This window comes from Diadema antillarum, unplaced genomic scaffold (genome assembly GCF_040938485.1).
Source record: "Diadema antillarum isolate AM-2024a unplaced genomic scaffold, OU_Dant_1.0 seq00001437_RagTag, whole genome shotgun sequence".
Classification (NCBI taxonomy): Eukaryota; Metazoa; Echinodermata; class Echinoidea; order Diadematoida; family Diadematidae; genus Diadema; species Diadema antillarum.
In genome coordinates, this window is record NW_027272187.1 from 506288 (window position 1) to 529138 (window position 22851).

The window sequence follows — 22851 nt, forward strand, 5'->3', positions numbered from 1 at the left end:
CATGCCAATGCTAAAGCAAACCACCAAACGAATCTAATTCAATGTTATAATGCAATGTGCAAAGCCCGCCCAAGTTCATGCTGCACAAGGGAGAGAATCATGCATATTCATGAGCTTCCCATGAAACATGACAGTGCTGAAGGTCTGAGGCTTCCATACGATTAGCAAATGTCGAGACGTTGTGTCTGAATGGTCTCACATCAATGAGTTGTATCCACACGTGGTATGAATATACAATTACCTGCTGTTTGTCACAAGTTAGATGAATATCAATTGAATACTGTTCAACGACCTTCACTGAGCAAAGGCAATTGACCAGTCAAGGTGTAAACTCTCTTTCTTATAATAGTCTGCAGTAGTTTCTGCTCACATGATGTACAGTTGTTGTGATAGCAACTCAAACAGTAACCAATGAACTGCAAGCAATTAACCTGTTGCCCTGGTAGCTGCAAATGGTATGGCTTACAGTACTTTTGGAAAGATATCAATTGAAGCTCCAATTCAGCTATGCCACACATTGCTATACATAAGTCTGTTTGCAAACAAAATGTCATGTCTTCGATTCCAAACTCAATTTTATAGCACTTTAATCTTAAATGCAAAATATTAATATCAGTATTCCTTACACGTGGAAATCTGTCTGTCTGGAAAACTGTCTGTCTGCTGCGTTAACTCTCCTTATTGGTTGCATTCGTGTCACGTTCACACTCCCCTGAAGACAGCATGCTTGCCATATGTGTGTCTGTTTGGGCATGATTAATGAGTCTTATGCCGGCTGATTCACAAGCAAGTGCTGGGACTATCAAAGCATACGCCAGGGGCTGTACGTAAGTTCTTAAGTCACAAACAATCCGCAAAAGAATACGACACTCAAATATCATGGAGACCTTTGCCTTCAATTAGATGTAATAGGTAGCAAAGATACTCTTGGGTCATTGTTGTGCATACCAATGCAAAATCATTTAGTTTCTTCCTATTCAATGTAGACTTAAGTACTTCTCAGGGTCCTAAGTGTAATTAATCTTCATGGATGATTTTTACTGTTGGCTGGTAAATGATGCATTATGTTCTCTGAGTCCCTGCATGAAAATGAAAATGATATTCCCAGCACTGAAGGCAAAATATTATTCCCTTTGCCATTCTGTTATATCTGTTACACTAGTATCTTATTTGATCTCCTGAAGACATGGCTTTCCTTTTCCATAATGCAGTAACTACGTCATCTAAAGTATGTATTTAAAAGAAGGGAAAGCTCTTGTCTTTTTACTAATCTTTTATGAAACAAAGTAGCAAGCCTGACATATAATAGATCCTGGCTAGTGTTTTGTGACACAAATGGCTACCAGCAATGATCGTATTATAGACTGCCCTTTGTTAAATTAAACAGTGGCAAAGGATTTCAACCTGTGATGTTCTGGTAGCCATATGCTAAGTATTGTAAAACCAGAAACATTTGCAGCATGAAACTTTCGGGAATTGGAGCCGACAGCCTTTTTCGCGGCATGAAACTTTCACGAATGGCCACTGGCATTTACTGTATACGCCGAATATTTCGTGAGGTTCTCGCGAATTTTGTGAGTCAGCTGCTATTTGCGAAATTAAAGACACTCGAAAATATTGACTCTGATCCCGATATGAATGTGACGTACGCGTATACATTTCTCCGTTCAGTACAGGACTCCATGATCGCGAATTTAACCTCTCGCAAAATCGTTGGGAAGTCTCGATTCGCGAAAATTTAAACTCACAAAATATATGGCATATACAGTAATGCATTGTGTCTACAGACAAACACTTTCGCATGCATTCTATTTTTGTGAATCTTGACTTCTCGTGTAATGAATGAATTTTCATGCTTATGCAATATGTGTATTCATACACTCAGATATACAGGCATTAGAAAGGCATTTAGGGGGAAGTTAGTCATAAAAATTGTATTAGATGACAGGGAAAGAGAAAAGAAGAGAAAGAAAAGAGAAGATGATAGAGAAAATGAAAATGTGCATGTGTTAGTAGTAGAGAAAGACAGAGGGAGATGGAGCGAAGGAGGGATAGTTGAGTGAAATTTCTGTCCGAGGTGCTAGTGTTTGTCCATAGCTGGTGTAGTCATTCTATTGCTATTCTCAAGCTATAAGAGTGACATGAATGATGGCTGTGTTTTTGGAAGGATCATGATACCATCTCGCAGAATTTGCAGTAGATTCATTCACATGTAGACGTTGATGAGGTCAATCTTAATAGGCTAAGACAGTACCAGGACCAGAGATAAGGTTAGAATTTGTGTATGCATGCAGTGGAACCCAGATTTAGGGCCCAGATTTAGGGCGATGGTATTAGCACAACGTCCTCCTTGTTGCCAACTTTTCTCAATCAACACATTCAGTCATCTCAGCAATGTACAGTCAAGTCACCAAGAAGCGAGAGCAGCCGTGGGTTCAGATGAGCAAAGTAAGCATTGTATCACATACTGCTTGAATGGTGTAAAACCTCTCCTCAGAGCAATGGGGACAGATGTTGTAGTGTATGATGAAATCGAGAAAAATTTGCATTGCTCTTGTTCGTGCGAGTTGCATGAATAGTTTTGGTGCATCCCCACTGATGGTAGAACTCATTTAAATGGCATTCCATTGTTACAAGCAAAATTAAGATAAAATAGAACTTACTATCATCCACATGAACACTTATGTCTGATTTCAGCAGTAATATTGCAGGGTGTATATAGCAGTGAGAACAATGTTCTTTACTTTCTTTACATTTTCTGCCAAAAAACTTGAGCAGCATCCCTTCAGCAGGATTAAGATAAAGAGGTTGTTTATATAATTACATTTGTGTGTGTGTGTGTGTGTATTGGCTCTTCAGAAATACGAAAATGAATTGAAATTGAAATATTATTTGATATCACAAAGATGTTGCATTGACAACATAAAGTGAATAAGAACTAAAGTTTACCACTAAAGAGGTCTACCTTGATTAGCAATGAAACTGAATTTTCTGAAATCATAACAACACATTTCCAAATTAATACCAAAAAAAAAAAGTTACACTAGCCAGGGACAAGTAATCCAACTTAACTCCTTTGAACGAGAAAACAAAAAACTTCAAGAAACATCAACAATTTTTCAGGTTTACAGATATGTAAAATTGTAAAGAGCAATTGAAGTGAATTTTATGTAGTTGTAGTTTATGCTATGCTTCACCCTCTCAAATTTTCTGACAAATAAACTTCCTAAACAAACTCAATGGCGCAGTGGATGTCTTCTAAGATCCCTTCAAAAGACACACATTTACACACATGGCAGAAATGTACTAAACGTTTATACATTTGAGAAATATTAGACTCACCACAAAGTGGAAATGTGTGGTATAACCGATATCCGCTTCCAGGATGGACGCTGCATTGAATTGTACGATCCCATTATACGGGGAGAGCACTGTGAAAGACCTTAAGTGTAACATCAAGGCAGCTGACTGATGACGTAGGTAAATTCAGCTCTCATGGCTGACAGATTCCGAGACTCCTTGCCAAGAAAAGACACTGTCCTATAGGTCAGCCAAACAAACAGGGGCACCAGACTATGTATCGGAAGGCACACCTTTCATAGTGCCTCCAGTGTTCACTGTTATGGAAGTTTAAGGTGCAATTGGAGTTTGATTATTGAAGAGTTTTAAAGGGATGATATGAATTTGGTTGAGATTGGGGACTGAGATTTTTTATCTTTGCGAGATAATTAAATACCACTTAATATGAAATATTAAAAAGCATATGATTCTATTAAAGAGGTATTCAGAGTTTATCTTGTAAAAATCTGTTTTGAAATGGCTGAGGTATGCATAAGCAAAGTAAAACAAAGTTGTCCTGTAATAAAAGATGGGTCTCATCTTTATTAGGACCTCTTCGTTTCTAGATATCTCAGCCATTTTAAAGCAAAGTTTCCTCAAATAAATTTAGAATTCCTCTGACATTTGTATGCTCTTTCATATTTCATGATACAACATTGCTCATTGGCACTGGTCCGACGGTCCCTGACCAGTAAAAATCACTGTCAGACCAGCAACTTTTTCAGGAATGGACCAGCAAAGGATGGAGATACTGGGCACCTACTGGTCCGACCGAAGAGTCAGACCAGTAGAAAAAATGGGTTAGTGTGCAGCCCTGCATAAAAGGTTTCTCTTTATCTCACAAAAAAAGTTGGAAACCTGAAGCCCCATCTCAATCATAATTATATACCATCCCTTTATTAGAGCTGTCTTGATTCTGTATGAAATGAATGACAATGCAAATGCTGATTAACACTGATATTACACAAAACTCTAAAAGAAACATGGGAACTCTTAAAGAAGAGGTTAAAAAATTCCATTGTCAGATTGTGGAAAAAACCATGTAGGACCTGAAATTGTGAATGCATATGATATGTCTATGATATCATTCTCAAAATTGTTTCCAGAATATTACATACATTGCCTAGAAATTTGTGTGCATGAACAAGCCATGAAACCTGATGTCTGCTTTGAAGCATTTATGAAATATTAGATAAGCATTACCTTTGTTTTCTTGTATGGTATCTCAAAAAACCACATAATGCTGTCTCCAGGCGCATATTTTCATTACTTTTCTTTGCCCATGATAACAAGGACATGTACAGAATGGCATAAGTAGTGCACTGAAGGTTGATCAAGCATCCTACTTCTCAATTCTGCAAGCAATCTGACTTTCAAATGCAACGGGTTTGAAATTTGCAACTTGTAGGCTCATACCAAACAGTCAGTATTTAATGAAACTTTTTTTTTAACATATTCAATGAAACTTGATTCTCTACTCCTCATAACAAGGACATCTAAAGAATGACATAAGTAGTGCACCAAAGGTAGATCACGCATCCTACTTCTGCAAGCAATATGACTTCCAAACGTCACAGGCTTGAAAGTGAGCAGGGAAAACTCATTGGTTCATTCCATCAATTTTTTTCAGTCAGTATTTAATGATGAAACTTGATTTCATTGAAAATATTATTCTAAACATTAAGACTCACTGGCTCTTTTCGTTCAGTTAGTATTTAATGAAGCTTGATTTCTTAATATTACCTAAACTACAAATATACTTGGTGGAGTACTCGGTCAAGGAGTCTGTTTCTGAGATGCCTTTGAAGAAAGATGGAGCATGCAATGTGGGGACATTGTGGCATTGTCTGAACTTAGTCACAGGTATTATTGATTATGGGATGATTCCCTTTAAGCCAGCGGGCAGGCCGCCAGCTGATGAAATAGTAATAACTTCACAATTGTATTGTGCCCCATATTCTCAAGGATTCTTATTAATCAAATGGCCTTGCTCGCAGAATCCTTACTCAATCTCCTGTTCCCTCCCCCCCCCCAATCTGTCTGTCTATCTGTCTGTTTCTATGTCTGTCTGTCTCTCTATCTACTGTACCCCTTTGATTGATTGATTGATGATTGATTGATTGATTGATTGATTGATTGATTGATTGATTGATTGATTGATTGATTGATTGATTGATTGATTGATTGATTGATTGATTGATTGATCGATTGATTGATTGATTGATTGATTTGACTGATTGATTGACTTTATTTCATCACAGATAAGAGCCTGCTTTCAGCTGTTAGCTGGTTTTCAGCAAGGCTGTGAACATTGATAAAAAGCATGTGTTTACTAACAGATTAACAATAAATAAAATATAATCAGAAACATGTAACATTAAAAGTATACACAATGAACATTAGAAATGAAGATGAGAATTGAATAAAATGAATAACATACAGAAATATACAAAGGCAATCATTATGTCACAATGCAAATAGATAAAGAGGTTTCAGAATGGTTGATGAGCAATTAGCAAGACACCGGGTGGTCAAATGAAATGACTTACTTGTCTGTGAGGAAATATTTGAATATACTGTACAAAAATTAGCACTTGATTATAAATTGTTACAATATTACAGCTCTTTCCTTTATTTCTGTGATAAATAATTTGATTTCATGGAAGCCTCAATCTTCCATATTTAGGTTTCTATTCTTGCTTTTCCATGGAATGTTTGGTTTCCTTTTCATCGAGACAGTGCATTCGTCTTCAGAAGCGCTTCTCTCCTCCCGACATAGTAACCTCATCTTTCTTTAACAGGATCCATTGTGTCTGCCTGCCACCCATCCATCTCCATCCCACGCCTCATCGCTGTGGTGATGAGCGACTCCGTACCTCGTTAAAAATTTAATCCCCACTCCATTCCTCGTGACTGATCCGCATGGTGTGTTTGCCCCCGCCGTGGTCCGTATGGATCTGTGCATTTGTTTGTTTTGGTTTGGTGCTTTCATATAATTGTATTCTAAAGTTCAATCTTCTGCAGTGTAAACACGAGGGAATTAATTCACCCCTCTCTCTCTCTCTCTCTGTCTTTTCTCCCCTCCCCCCCCCCCCCCCCCCACCCCGTTTTTTGACGGCCACAGTGGAGTAACCAATTCGGGCTCAGTATATCTAATTTTACCTTGACCTCCCGCTTCATTTGATGTGGAGAGGCACTTGTTTACAGCGGTTAGCCCATCCAAGTGGGAACTGCCATTTCTAAGCAATCAGAGTCTGCATCCATATGCATCAGAGTGTCCATTTATTTATTTATTTATTTTTAGCCATTAACTCATCTGCTGGCAATTTAAAGGGGCAAAATCACAAACAGATGATACCGGTCAGTGCATTGATTTGTTAGGGGTGTGGAAAACAGACATTGTTTAGGTGTTAATATTGCCATTCTGCTCTACTTCAGTGCTGATCCACATGTGGTAAATATGATGTCAGCAAATTTATGCAATTTTTTTTTCATAGACCAAGAGAATACTTTAGCATATACACACGTGCATCAAGATGTTAGCTAATTTATGCAAAGTTTTTCATAAACCAAGAGGTTATCAAATACTTTATTCTAGATATGTCTAAATATAGAATGCCCTTAATGCATACCACTGCACCACATGACATGATCATGAATTCATTGCAATATATATATGTGTATATATGTATATATATATATATATATATATATATATATATATATATATATATATATATGTGTGTGTGTGTGTGTGTGTGTGTGTGTGTGTGTATATATATATATATATATATATATATATATATATATATATGTATATATATTATGTGCCTGGATTTATATCCAGAGGCTTACAACTTATTTTTTTAGTGATCATGAATTCAGTGATCGTGATGTTGTCTTACATTGGTAACCCTGTTTTGCGAAATATATCATGTTAAAATAGTATGTTTTCTTGTATGTGACCATTCTGACAATTCTGGTGGTCAAAGCAGTGATGCTGCATTGTGATTGCCATTTTGTATTCCCTCTAACATTCCCGTTGACTCACAGTAAACACAATAGTAAGAAAACCACCAAGTCCATATCTACTGCAGATGACAAATAGGGTCTACTCATTGAACGTATCAGTCTTGTATCACAATAAAAGAGTCTATCACAATATACAGTTCCTGCTTAGTGGTCACTTGCCAGATGTAAACTGCATTTGTTCCCATGAAATTGTATACAGCACTTCCCAGGGCTATGAGGCACTATGTATTTCTTGTGAAATGCTTATGGTAATGTTGTAAACAAGACCACCTGTCCATAATGTCATACCCCCATGTACCCTCAGATATTTTTTTTTTTTAAGAGAGGTGTTTGTGTCTTTACCTCAAAACATGTTTGTTTCAGAAGTAAAGATAACTATGCATTTCAGAAAAATCACAGGACTCGAATATCACTTTGCTGTCTGATACAGTAAGAGACACTTGGGACTCCTTGCCTGTAACAGCTGCTCCTAAAGAGAGAAAAAAAAGACAGACAGACAGAAATCTATAAATACAGACTCTTTGACTTGTCCTTTTTCCCTCTCACCCTCCCCCTCCCATTCTCTTCCCCTTTTCCTCTCTCTTTCTTTTCTCTTTCCCCTCTACCCTCTGTCTGCGCTCACTCTTTTTCTTTCTTTAACTCTGTTTGTGTCCCTTAAGGGAATAGTCATATGATAATATTGCCTGACCACTCTTCTTGTGTTTTTTTCCCCTCTTATTATTTCAAGCAGGTCAAAGTGAGACACAAGTGTGGCACACCCTCACCCAATACATCGCATCCCTGGGGGTCACGTCCTCTAATGCCTTCACTCTTCAGATGAAAGTGAGTGCTCAGCAGTGCCTGCTTTCTTTAATAGTGTGCATGCCCTATCATATTTTTAGATGTTTTTGCAAATTTTGAGATGACTTTCACATCTTGACACAAGTCAACTGATTTTGGCAAAATATTCAACCTTCGAAATAGTGATCCGAATGGGCTACCCTAGATTGTAAGCTTGCTTAGTTTTCTTCTGAAGTGGGAGAATACTTATTTCTTATTCCGTCCTTGTTCTTGATTAAAAAAATACAACCACTGGAGATGTTGTCTTGTAAATCCCTATTTGAGAAATATCTGGCATTTTATACAGTATATTATCATGTAGTTAGTGAAAGAAGGATGCTCACTTGAAATCCTTTTTCTAAAAGAAAGAAAAAGAAAGCTGGTTTTGATAATTTCTCATAGCTTCTCTACCCTGTTGCTTTGGATGACTATAACTTCATGTGAATGAGCTATGAAGACAATCGGTATGTTATATAAGAAATAAAGAAAAACAAAATGCATGTCCCAACCACTGCTGAGAGAGCAGGTGAATAAAAGAAAGAGAAAAAATTCTGAGTCCGTCTTTGTTTGCCTCAATCCCTGTTGCCTGAGCTGATGATAGACACTAGTTATAGGGCTGATTGAGGAAAATATTGCGATATATGGTCCCAAGGAGGGCAATATATTGATGTGACTTCCCCCCCCCCCCCCCCATCCCACCCCATACAAATGCCATTCAATGTCATCATTACATATTGCTGGCCTGTAAGATACAATGTAGAAGGGAATAACATTCCGATTCGGTATTATGGCTCATTTTGGGCTGTATTTTATTCGTAAATTGGATCGCCTGATACATTTTGTCATGTGACTCGCCTCCCACAGAACTGTCAGGTGGCCACGCAGCAAGAGCAGAACCACCTCGCTATGATGTTTCTTATGAAGGTGTGTGAGCAGCAGCAGCAGACACACATTCACATCAGTGACAGCAGCCATCACGGTGGAGAAAAGGTAAGAATGGTACAGCAAGTACAAGATAACATGGGGGGGGGAGGGAATGAGGGGAGACAGTATTAAACATGCATGAATACATTGATGAATGGACTACTAGTAGATAAGTAACGGTATGCTGCCTCAATGTATTGATGGATAGATATCTGCCTAGATTGATCCATGCATTCACATGTATGTATAATCATATGCACAGAGACAAGAGACTGGAGTGCAAATGTGCTTACGCCTCTGGATATTTTCCCCCTCGGGACATCTTATTGAGCTATTCGTGTAACTTGTTCCTGGAGAATAGCGATTTCAGTACAGGTACCCGAATCCTGCTCAATGTACTTTTAGCTATTGCTGGATGCAGAGAACACACTTCAAGCAAAACTTTCTGGGTTTCAGGAGCTAAGGATATGCTTTAGATTTGGATGTGCTACAGCATTCTGTATCCAACTATACCAAAAGCACATTCACAGTTTGAAAATCTTGTGTATTACAAATCATAGACAGGGAATAAGGGTATTGTTGTTGTTGTTTTTTCACTATTATTATCATTAGCTATTGAGGCATAGCTGTTACATACTAAAAAAGGAATATGAATTCTTCACCGTATCAAACCAATACATTTAAGGTATCAGTGGATATATATATAAAGGCTACTAGGGTGAAGAAGATGAAAGAACTTTTTATGTGGCATGTAGTCCACTGAATCTATTAGCAGCTAGTACCAGTTTTATGTTTGGGCAATATTAACATATTTACAGCACTGTGGATTTGTATGACATCCGACATAAGATGTTGCTTTCCAATCCTCTGGTCTTATGCACTATAGATATATTCAGTAGTGAATTCTGAGTCATTACTGTTTCAGTCATACAATTTGACCAGGATTTAAATCTTGCCCGAATTTGATATCAAATTAATAATGATATTCACCAAGTGGTAACATAGGCAAAATTTGCTATGAAAGAATTTGATCACTTGTCTCCCTCTGTGCAAATGAAATTGTATGGTGGTAACTGCTGATCTATATTTGATCAAATATGTTAGAAGAAGGACCTAGAGGGAATCAAACTTGTAGTCTAGTCTATATTTTGACAAACATGTCAGGAAAAGAAACAAGTGGAAATCAAACCTGCCATCTACTGCAACATGGCAGGTCTGATTCCCACTGGTTCCTTTTTCTGACATGTCTATTAAAATATAGATCAGCAGTTACGATCTTACAATTTCATTTGTACAGAGGGAGACGTGATAAAAATCTCTCATAACACATCCTCGCCCCTCAGCTTTAATGATATCTTGCCCCCATAGGCAATATTCTCAAACAAGGCAGCACTTGCCTATTAACAAGACTTGTTTTACTTGTTTGTTAATTTGGCTTTTTGCCAACAAGAATGTGCACTACAGAAAATTGCCAGTCACAAAGAAGATCTCAAAGAGCTGGCCATGTATATTGTACATTTTGATCAAATTTCACTTTATAGGTTTGGTGTGATAGAAAAAGGTTTCAAGTGAGACTGTGTGAGAGACTAACACCCACACCTTGATACCTCTCTCACCTTACAGGACACCCTGAAATCAGACCCAGCCAGACAAGGTGGATCCAAGCTGGAGTCCCTAAAGAAAGCCAAGAAGTCTCTGGCCAGTTCATTTGAAAACCTCTTGTCAAGGGTGAGCTTTCATAATTACTGGTAATGCCTTTCCAATTTTCACATTCCCCACATTTCCCTTCCCCATTATTTAGTTCATTTTGTGTGTGTTGTGTGTTTGAGTGTGTGTGTAATCTTTGTTTTCTAGTTCTTCTTTTGTTGGGGGGGCACCTTGATCTGCTTGCATTGTAACCTTAAAGATATATGTATATAGTATTTCTTTTTCTTTGTTGAATAGGATCACATGTACATATGGTCATCAACAACATAGGTGCTTCATGGGGTGGGGGGGGGGGGATTCTCTTTGCCTTTACTTCAGGCTGATGTGCCAAAGGCATTTTTTTCTCTACAGTTGTTTTGGTGTTGTGGTTAAAATGGTGGTAGTGGTGGTGGTGGTGGTGGTGGTGGTGATGGTTGTGATAGTGGCAGCTTTCATGCCTGTATGCATGTGAAGGAACAGGTACCATGGACATCTTCAGACTGTCCACACATTTACCCCACATTATGTTAACATTGTTTTAACCCGTTGAAGACGAGTCCTGAGAATACTCGGGCAGGTGTCTATGGGAAATGTGTGTTATAGTGAAATCAGTCTGTCCTCAACGGGTTAAAAGAAAAAAAAAGGAAATCTTTTGACAGACTTTCCTTATGATTGGCCCAGGTATACTGAGTGAAATAGATGTTGATGATTGTGTTCATGAGATTTTTGGCAAGATATCTTGTGCTCCACCCACAGTTGCAGCAAGGACCGGTTGTATTATCACTTCCTATCTTTCCTACCCAATCATAAAACTTGTATGATTTGGTAGGAAAGATAGACAGAAATGTTTATCTAAAACGAATTGTACCAGCGACGAAGTAAGGTCAAGGTGAAAGTTCATCACGATTTATCTATTTCAATCATGAATTCAGATGGTATTGTCTAAATATAATATGATTTGCTAGGAAGAATGAAACATGAAATTTTTGTAGATCATGGCAAACGTAGCACGGAAATAAAAGCGCATGAATATTTTTGCTTGCCATATGTTCCAGTACCGCGTAGTTGATATCTTGATTCCATAGAATTAAAAATTCTTAAGAATTCTTACCCGGCCGAGCGTGAAAAATTAGTCGCGCAAAAATATCCACTTTTACAGTATTCGACAAGATGGATAAAAATAAATGTTTGATGTGTGAAGTGAGTTGAGAGCCAAGGTCAAAGGTCAATGAAGGGTCATATTTATTTTCACTGGGGTAGGGGAAGTGAATAAAGAGTTATAATGTCCATGTGCTACAAACTCCAACTTCACATTTACATTTTTCAAAGTATCTATTCCAGAGATAATATCCAGATTCAATATTTTGTGCATAAATGTTATTCTTCTTTATATTTTGATGCACCCATTCTAATCCACACATAATACACATACACCTGTACAAACTAGAGATGCACAGTTCGCATGTTTGTCAAAATTGCAATATTTGCAACAGTTCATATAATTTCAGGAACATGCAGCAACTTCAAGTAAGAGACAAAATAAGGAATAAGATGACATTATGAATGATGCTTTGCAGAATGACTGTAATGTGGCATGGATTCATGTGAGGACTAGAATATTTCAATTTGTTTTTAATTCTTATCTATGCTGTCATACTCTGATGGATATGAGAGCACATTCGAAAGTAAGAAGATCGATTTGACCTTGGATAAACTTGCAACTATGCAAGTCATAAATACTACCATAGTATCTTGAGTGTCAAATGAAACAGAACTGATGGCTTTGAGTGGCCTCTTAAATTCACTTACCTCATTCCCAAGGCTTAGGTTATCCATTAGCACCCGTCCTCGCACTGTTGATTCTGATTTATGTATTTTCCATTGCCGCCACTAAGAGCCTTTCTTCTGTCCTGGATGTGTACGAGTTGTTTTCCCCACTGCAAGTATCTCCTTCTGAGTGAAATGTGGAGGGCTGTTGTGACAGTCGCCCAAGTAATGGCAAACATTTCAGCCAGATTGGTAGAAGAACTCATTTGCAAGAGCAAGCAGGGTGCTCAAAAACCTACTGCTTGCTTGCCCGGGCAATTTTAAACTCACTCTGGGGCAAGCGAAATCAATCGGCATGACATTTGCCTGTCAAAAGCTCACCTTGGACAAGTGGGAGAGATTTTGTCCACTTTTTCCACTTTTTCCACTTTTTAATTAGACTGCCTATAGACACTGGAAGGGTTTTTGTTAAGTATACTCTACCTTAAAGCTGAATAAGTCTGTTATTCCATGATTAGAGTCACTTGGCAATTCTTTGAAACCTTCTTTTGTCAGGCAGTCTCCACATCAAGTGAATTCCAAGTCAGAATCACTGTCTATCTAGTTCATTGGGCATCATTTTCATGAATCACATGGCCAACAGTTTATCAGGGGCTCTTTACATAGAGCAGGTACTGAGATTTAATAAGACAGATTCTAAACTTGGCCGATTGATTAGTTTAATTAATGATTAGTTTAATCAGGTAGATTTGAAACTGCATTGATAGCTATTGTGTAAGGAATCATAAGCACATAGTAGTATGATGCTTGTCAATTTATATCCCATCCTCTTTATGTGACTTAGAATAAAAGAATAAAATCCACGTGAAATGCCCCCCCCCCCAAAGTCATACAATTTCTCATGCAGCTGTTGGCCTTATTGTAGATGGAATAATTATCAACTCGCATATTCTAGTCAGCAGAAAATTAAGCTCAGTGACTCCTTTTCTTTGTAGCTCTCGCTCAAATCTGGTCATAGAATTCTGTTTTGCACGAACATTGTAGATGCGCAAGGCTAGCTTTGATGCTGCCAAGTTCCCTGGGGCTCAGGTGATTTAAAATGCTAATTTGTCGCTGAAAAGATGTGATCTGCAGTTCCCACAGCAACACTCAACTTCACATTCACTCATTCTCGGTTCTCTCTCCTCATCTCCATCTTGTGGTGTCTCCCTTCCTCTCTGTCTGTCTGTCAGTCTGTCTGTCTGTCTGTCTGTCTATCTGTTTGTCTGTCTGTCTGTTTGTCTGTCTATCTGTCTGTCTGTTTGTCTGTCTGTCTGTCTGTCTGTCTATGTCTGTGTGTCTGTCTGTCTGTCTCTGTTTGTCTGTTTGTCTGTCTGTCTGTCTCTGTCTGTCTGTCTGTCTGTCTATCTGTCTGTCTGTCTGTTTGTCTATCTGTCTGTCTGTCTGTCTGTCTATCTGTCTGTCTGTTTCTCTCTCTCTCTCTCTCTCTCTCTCTCTCTCTCTGTCCCTCAATGTTTCCTTCCCTCAGATATGCAACATGGAGAGCAGTGTAAAATATCCCTGTCAGGAGATTTGCATGCATACGAGAAAATCCAATTCAAGGAGACTAATAGTCGATCAAGTCAAGGAAATGAACGAAATAGATCAGTCAAATTGAAATGGAATGAAGCCAAATATTGTATGAGAGTAATTCATGGCAGGTCAATTGAGATGAAGTTGGCATCTTGGAAGAGACATATTGGTCACATGGCAAATGGGATATTTGTTTTATATGTATTTCAAATGTACCTACAAAATTCCCCACAAAGGTAATGAGATGGGGAAATGTATGACCAAAAGGAGAGCAAGAAATGATAGAGTTGAGAATTGAGGTTATGGCAACAGATACATAACAAATGAAAAGGTCACAAAACTGGACTCTGGCTGTGAGGTTTTTTTCTTTTAATGCTGTATGATGAGAAGAGCATCATATATTACAGACATACATTGAAATCTATACTTCCACCAAAGATTGAATTTTATTATAATATGGAGTAATCTTATAACACTATTCCTGTAGACTCGCTTATTGCCAGTAGAACCCAGTGAAGCTCATATTTCTCCACCTGACATGTCATAAAATTGCTGAATAAATGCATTCAATTAGATATGATATTACACTGCAGTACAATATTGATATCCAGCTATAAATTGCTCAGTTTGGAGATGTGTGAAGTCGCATTCCCTCCCAGCACCACCTAGCTTTCGAGGATGGCGAGCCAAGCGTGGGGATGGAAGTATGCTGAGCAATACGCGTTTGGAAAGATTTTGACATCTATAGTCTGCCCTGGGGCACAGACATGCGTGACCTTTCAGTGGTATTGATCTGGGAATTGTCGCGGTACAGTCGTACAGCGACATCACCCAAAAAAAAAAACGGTACCAGAGACAAGCAGGCATATCTATTCATATCTTGAACCCCTTTTCCTTCAGCTGAGATGGGTAGCAGACCATTACTTCCAAAATCTATCTCATTTAAAATCATGAGAAAGAGAAGAGTACCTCTCTCACATACTGTAAAAGGGGAAATTTTCGCGATGTTGAAATTTTCGCGCATTTCGCGCAACGAGAAACTAGCACGAAAATAAAAGCACCCGAATATTTTTGCTTGCCATATGTTCCCGTACTTACTGTCTTGATTCCGCGGAATCAAAAACCCGCAAAACTCTTCTTACTGGGCCGAGCGCGAAAAATTAGTTGCGCGAAAATGTCTACTTTTACAGTAGTTCCAGTTATTATTTTGTTAGCTTCTTTAATAGTTACTTTGCTTTGATTGGGAATATAGCTGAAAAAAATTAAAGGGGAGTTGGGAAATCCGTGCCACATTACAGTCATTCTGCAAAGCATATTCATCATAGTGTCATGTTCCTTCTTATTTTGTCTCTCAATTGCAGTTGCTGTGTGTTCTTGAAATTATCTGAATTACTCCTGTTGCAATTATTGCACTTTTGACAAACATGTGAACTGCACATCTCTTGTTTGTGCAGGTGTATGTGTATAATGTGTGGATAAATACGGTAGATTTTTGTTGGTACAGAAGACATGATAGAATATTGCAACTTGATTTTACATTGTTTTTTCTCTCTTTCTTTTCTTCTTTGAATATTCTCATAATATCTCCACAGAACAAAAACCGCAGCAGCCCAGAGAAGCTGAAGAATGGGATGTCAGAGGACGGCTCAAGCAGACGTCGCTTGTCTGGGGTGAGGATCACAGACATGCAGTTAGCTAGACCGCCTGAAAAAAAAAAAAAAAATTATGTAGTGTGAATATGAGGAAGAATATCACCCACAGAATGTGGGCCAGCTTTGCTCAAGATTGTTCCAACTATAAAGTTTGTATGGTGTTTGTGAGAGGGAAAGAGCAGAAAGAAAGATAGCTTCTTTTGATTTGAGGTCTCATTTTGTGGAGAAAAAATCTGTTGGATTTGAAAAGCTAAGAGTATAACTAGTGCAAATTCATTAGAGAAGGTAAAATGCAAACAGGAAATAAGTTCAGCAGGGATCATTCTTTTTTTTTTCCAAGCAAATGGCTTGTGAATGACTCTGCTAGATATAGATAGTTACTATGTTTTTGCAGTTTTCTGGCAGTGAAAGGAAATGATCGCTTACATGGTGCTTCTATCCCATGCTAGATTATAAATTACCCCCATTGACCATACTTTTTTTTTTCTTCCAATGTATCATTTCTGTGTTTGGGGGTGTGGGGAGGGAAGGGCAAGTCATTTGAGTCCATAGAGTTAACATTGTTTTGTCAGGTCCTTGCTTTGTATGGCCATATTCCAATACCAGTAAGTTTTAGTTTTTATGTCATCCTTAATGCCACAGTGAAAGTGTCTCAAAGGGACTGCTATCATAAACATACAGAGTAAAAGATGGAAGATGAATATTTTTTCAAAGTCATTTTTCTTTTTTTCTCCAGAGCTCACTTGGTGATTCTCCCTGTCCGACTCCCCCTGTCCCTTCACCAAACTCCGGTACCACCACCACCGGCACCACCTCAGCCACCACCTCCCCCGTCACCAGCCCGTCCACCTCCTCCTCCACCTCTTCCACGGCTTCTACCTCCAGCGATGACTTCCAGTCCCCCGACACGGTGGAGGGCAAGGGTCCGTCACAACATCACCCTCACCACCACCTACCCACCAAGCAGGCCTCGGCCGACTCGGCGGCCTGTCGCGTCTCCCCGCTGACGACCATCACCCGAGAGAGGAGTAAAACACTGGGGGACATACCCACGACACCGACCACGCCCAGCACCCCCACGAGTCGGGAGCGCACCACCTTCCAGTTTGAAGGGGACCAGTTCAAGGCCCTGAGGCCAATTCGACAGAAGCCACCTCTTGTCAGGTAAAGCTTTAATCGGATCTGATGGTATCGGAGAGTTTCCCTCCCCCTCCCCCTTCCCCCCTCCCCCCCCCCCCCCTCTTCATGCCATATCCACTGTAACAAAGTGTGAATGGGTAATGTTGTGCCAAATTCTAAAATCTTTTGTAACAATGAGTTGAGGTATCATAGCATCAGACATCTGCAATGTGTCCTCTCTCTGTTAATACCTGTCACCTGCAAGAAGCAAAGAGTGATCTCGGAGATGACAAAAGCCAATGCAGCCATAATTTGCCATGGCAACACACAGATGGTGGATGTTTTGTCATGATCACAGAAAATGGAGATTTGCAAGAAGATTATAAATTTATTGTGGTTTATATTATCAGCACTACTTTGACTGTCTGTCATTCTGTTGTGGCTATCCACGTTGTTCTGAAAAATGTGATAACTTATACAACATTTCCTAGTGATAAATCAGTAATCAATATGAACATTTTTATTATTGGTCAAGTGTATTCAGTTACCATTTTGCAAATGATGCTTAAAGCCAAGTTGGTTCCCCTCTCCCTCCCTTCCTACCTCCCCCCCTCAAAAAAAAAAAAAAAAAGAACATTGTCAACAACATGCAGATGCAGACTTGTACTGTGTAGAAGCACATCACTCCTGCTTATTGATCGGTGCTAGCATGTAAATATAAGTTGGGTGGAAGGGGTGATAAGTAAACTTACCGGTAGGCAGAATTCTCAACACATTTATGCATGCATACAATGGCTGATGTTTGTAACATGAGAAAAGCCATTGCCCTCACTGAGAGCTTGTGTTATTGCTTTGCAGAACATGCAACCAAAATAGCCACCATTACAATTCTTCAGACACTTTGTTGTCCCTATCTGGTTACCAAATGCCTTATGGCAAATGGTAACCTTAAAGCTTAGCTGATGTGAATTGTGGTACCCCTTCCTCAGAAGACATGCTTGATTTGTGTATTCTCTCTCTTTCCATATCTACCTATTTCTTCATTTCTTTCTGTATGTATGTACTTATCTATCTATCTCTATCATCTGTCTATCTATCTGTCAATCTATTTATCTCTATCGTCTGTCTATCTATCTATCTATCTATCTATCTATCTTTCTATCTCTATCGTATATCTATCTATCTACCTATCTCTATCATATATCTATCTATCTATCTTTCTATCTCTATCATATATCTATCCATCCATCTATCTATCTATCTATCTGTCTATCTATCTATCTATCTATCTATCTATCTATCTATCTATCTATCTTTCTGTCTGTCTGTCTGTCTGTCTGTCTGTCTATCTATTTATCTATCTATCTATGTACCTATCTATCTGTCTATTTGTCAACCTTTCTGTCAATCCATCGATCTCTTTCTTTGTCTGTTAACAGAGCCATGAGTGTAGGCGGCAGAGCACACATGTTTAGTCCTGGCCAGAGTCCACGGACACCCAACCTCACCCCAAGCTACCGTATGTCCTGGAGGCAGGCCATCTTCAACCGGGTCGTGACCCCCATGAGTGAGAGCAAGGCTCCCCCTAGTAGGTTTCAGAGGCTTAGCGTCTCAGTTCAGGAGGCATTCCTGTGCTGCATCAATGAACTCTTTGCATACAACTTCTTGATATTGGGCTGATTTGCCACATTACGCTTCAGATGCAAGACAGATGTAGAGAAATTTAGAAAGTTGCCCTACAATTCTTTACAGGCACTATGTATAAAGGAGAGATGAGCTCAACTTTAAATCTTGTTATCCCTGTATCATGGGTCATTGATAAGTTTACACACCTGACCACTGTGTGTGCATGTTATTCATATTTACATATCTGCTCTTGATTTGCTGTCTATTTAGATGATGAGAGGATCATAACACATTTGAGGATTGATAATGTTAGCTTTTGGTACAAAATGTCAATTTAAGGAACAACTATGCTACTCGGATGTGGGCTTTAAAGCTTTGAGGTATTTGTTATTGTTTGATATAATAACACAATACAATGCAAATGAATCTCTGACCACATTTGCTTTTTACTTCTACTAATGGTGTGTGGGTATTTCCCTTGCATTTCTTGGAAAGATTTGCTTCTTGCACATGTTTCAGTCGTGACAGTGTTATTTTGACCCAACTTTTATCATGCTCTCTGTTTTCACATGACCATCAACAGGGTTGCATGGTCAAAATATTGGTATCTGTGCTGTATCACCCAAGGTATTTGTATACCTGGTACCCAGAAATGATATACTCAACTAGTTACACATAAACACCATTTCTCATTCTAAACTTTTCCCTTCCTCCCTCCCTCTTATAACTACGCAGCCTTCGAGGAACAAGATGAGTACGTATTTGAGGAAGCTGAAGAGAGGGAGGGAATCAAGGCGGAGATCAGCCCGGTGACCAAGCCGAAGCGGTTCACCTCCAGACTGGCCGTCAAGGCTCTCTGGCAGCGGGCGATACGAGAGCAGATCATTCTCAACAGAATGGAGAAGGAAAACAAGAGAAATCAAGGTACCATGACATCTTGTGTATGTCTGTGTGTCTTTCTGTGTCTGTACGACTGAGTCTGTGTGCGTATGTCTGTGTATCTCTCTGTGTCTGTATGTCTGAGTGTGTATGTCAGTCTGGGTGTATGAGTCTGTGTATCCATCCTTCTTTCCTTACTCTCTGAATTTGGGAGTCAATACTCACCTCAAAACAGACACATACTCATGCAGTTTGAAATCTGTTTATGCCCCTACCACAGAGTGTTCCTGAAGGCATTATGTTTTCCAGTTGTCTGTATTTTCACTTTTGGTTTTGTGTACAGTGCAACTTTAGAACCTTTTGACCAATAAAACTTGTAATATGTATGTACGAGTAGATGAAGCTGTGCTTATCAACTTGTAGGTGCTTGTGCTCAAGGTCAAAGGTCATAGATTCTCTAGGGGAAAATTTTGACCATGGGATCAAAGGTCAAGTGAAAAAGTGTAGATTTTACTTTTTACTCCATATATCTGGAATGTCTCAAGGTATCTTCCATGTGACTTACAACATATACATGTACAGTGCCTGTATTGCCTGATAATGATTCACTTAGGAAGGTCTTTTTTTTCCTTTTTTTTTTTAAATTTATTTATTTATTATTATTTTTTTTTTTTGGGGGGGGGGGGAGATCGTGTGATCCAAGGTCAAGAGTCAAAGGTCAGGTCAAAGTGCTAAAATTACATATAAAAATACTATAGGAAGCCTTCCATTGATGATGAGTACAGCTAGACATCATCCATCCCCCATATTGTCTTTCCTCACAGCCCGCCTGGATGCAGTGAATGAGAAGAAGATGAAACTGAACTACGAGGAGATCACACCCTGTCTCAAGGAGGTCACCAAGCAGTGGGACAAACTCTTGGCTCTACCCAACAGGCAGCACACAGTCATCCCTTACGAGGACATCAACAAGCTGTACAAGGAAGGTGGGTACACATAAAACCCCTGCCGTGTGCCATCAAAAGATATCGCCCAGGGGCCGTTTGCTTATTGATGATAGTCTCCTCCACCTGTACCTTATGATGAGATGAAATATTAAATTTGCTTTTGTATACATGTTTACATATTTCTTTTAAGTACTCTTTAAGTATTTTGATATGAATATTATTCATTTGTCATAATCATTTCATTTACAGAAGTGGAATAAAACTAAAAATTAAAAATGAAAATATTCACACAATTTAAAGTTCATATTTGATCTTATGCAACAATATGTTTCCAATATTGCCGATTGTTGGCACGTAGCTGATGTTGGTGTAGGTATGACTTTACATGGACAAGGCATAAATAAAAGCATTAACAAAACATATGCGTGTTCTTTAATATTTGCACTATCATTAATGACATCAGAAAACACACATACGTATACACAAATGTATTCATACATGATGTTGTTGTGTTATCCATGCCTTGATACAGGAGTACCCAGGACAAGGAGGGGAGATATCTGGATGATGCTGTCTGAACAGCGCCTCCTCCGCCTGCCCCCCGGTGGGTCCCAGATACCGGAGTCTGAACCCTATCCAGAGCTCCTCAAGCAACTCACCACACACCAGCATGCAATCCTTATTGACCTAGGTGAGACAACAGCCAAAGAATTCTTTCATTTGACACTTATTTTTATCATCTTTGCATGTGCACTGTCTTTGTAAGTTGTTCATCTTTTACTCTGTGTATCTGCCAGACACTGAGTTTGTGGACAGTGGCATTGTCATGCTTTAATGCTGCTTGGCTGGAACTTAAATTGTTCAAACATAACAGTGTTCAGAGAGAGATTCCAACAGAGAGAAATATTTTTGATTCCCCGATGTATATTACACATCATGAAGCAAATTTGCTGCAGTATTAGATGTCTCTTCCACTTGAGGAAGACAAATGTGTTTCTAAAAAAAAAAAAATTAAGGTTCCCTTGATAACTTGTTATATTTTCCAGTGTGCACCTCAGGAAGTTATATCCTGTTCGGTGAACATTTCTTTGAATATTTGGTGTTGTTTTTTATTGAGAGTAAAAATTTTTGAGCATCTTGATTTGAAGATGTTGTGGCTCTAAAGACATGTAATTCTGTGTAATTCTGTTATTTTTTTAAAGTGACTGAGTAAAATGAATGAATGAATGCATGAATGAATGAATGAATGAATGAATGAATGAATGAAAATATGTATGTATGTATGTGTGTATGTATGTATGTATGTATGTATGTGTGTATGTATGTATGTATGTATGTATGAATGAATGAATGAATGAATGAATGTTGCATTGATCACTGCAACTTCTTTCTCACCCTTCAGGTCGCACCTACCCCAACCACCCATACTTCTCCAACCCCCTGGGGCGGGGCCAACTCTCCCTATTCAACCTGCTGAAGGCGTACTCATTGCAGGACGATGAAGTTGGCTACTGCCAGGGGCTTAGCTTTGTGGCTGGCGTTCTGCTTATGCATGTAAGTTCGGCTTTAACCAAGACTCACAAGATCTGATGTGGCACATATTGTGTGAAACAATTTATCTATCATTTAATATATCAATAGATGAGTAAATAATGTTCTTAGTCATTCTCCATATTTGACAGTGGTAGCACCTGCAATGCACCCTGGGTATTTTGCAGATTATATCAAATGCAGTATATTCCCATTTCAAGCTGTTTAAAGATATCTCTTGCACTGAATTTTTGAGGCTATTCGTGGTTATCCTCATATTTGAATAATACTGCAGCGCAGTAGTTCATGATGCATTCTGGGAGTATACTGATGACAGTAATGTTACATCCATGTAGCACATTATATAATAGCTAATGGGCCTTCATGTACAATATCATCCTAGCCACCGAATGGAATATTATCAGTGCTCACTTTGCAGACCACAATGCCGTACTATGGAAGTGTTTCCGTACATCTCTGCCTACATGGGTAGAAGAGACTAAAATGGTTAACTTGGTACAATGTATTCATGGCAAGACTGTCATATCAGTACATAGTGATTGGCAGGCATTGTGGTTGTCATGGCAACAATGAGGCATGATGATGCAGTCGCCCCTACATACTCTGTCATCCCCTGTTGCCACAGATGGAGGAGCAGCAGGCTTTCAAGATGCTGGAGTACCTCATGTTCTCCTGGGGCTTCCGGAGGCAGTACAAACCAGACATGACAGCTCTTCAGGTGAGTGAACCCAGCTCGGCCTGGCAGCAGGCAACCTCCTCACCCTGTGGCCTAAAGTAACACATGTTTATGTGCATCGATGAAAGGCAATCTGCCAATCAGTTGCAGTAGAAACACAAGTAGTGGCAATACGAAGATATTAGTGAGCTTTAGATCTGTGACACAAACGCTAAGACGAAGCAACCTCCTGGGTTGGATAATGGAAACAGCTGTCTCACGC

At 39.0% G+C, this 22851-nt stretch overlaps 1 protein-coding gene across 1 annotated transcript in view; it reads left to right on the plus strand.

Annotated features, from left to right (window-relative positions):
- Nucleotides 1-22851, plus strand: part of LOC139709466 (TBC1 domain family member 1-like) — a 96341-nt gene that overhangs the window by 67751 nt on the left and 5739 nt on the right. Inside the window, exons 5-15 of the mRNA XM_071621428.1 lie at nucleotides 8102-8193; nucleotides 9055-9180; nucleotides 10738-10842; nucleotides 15732-15809; nucleotides 16528-16955; nucleotides 18350-18498; nucleotides 19272-19460; nucleotides 20240-20401; nucleotides 20895-21053; nucleotides 21765-21916; nucleotides 22539-22631. Of these exons, the coding sequence (XP_071477529.1) occupies nucleotides 8102-8193; nucleotides 9055-9180; nucleotides 10738-10842; nucleotides 15732-15809; nucleotides 16528-16955; nucleotides 18350-18498; nucleotides 19272-19460; nucleotides 20240-20401; nucleotides 20895-21053; nucleotides 21765-21916; nucleotides 22539-22631 (1733 nt within the window). The remainder of the gene's footprint in view (nucleotides 1-8101; nucleotides 8194-9054; nucleotides 9181-10737; nucleotides 10843-15731; nucleotides 15810-16527; nucleotides 16956-18349; nucleotides 18499-19271; nucleotides 19461-20239; nucleotides 20402-20894; nucleotides 21054-21764; nucleotides 21917-22538; nucleotides 22632-22851) is intronic.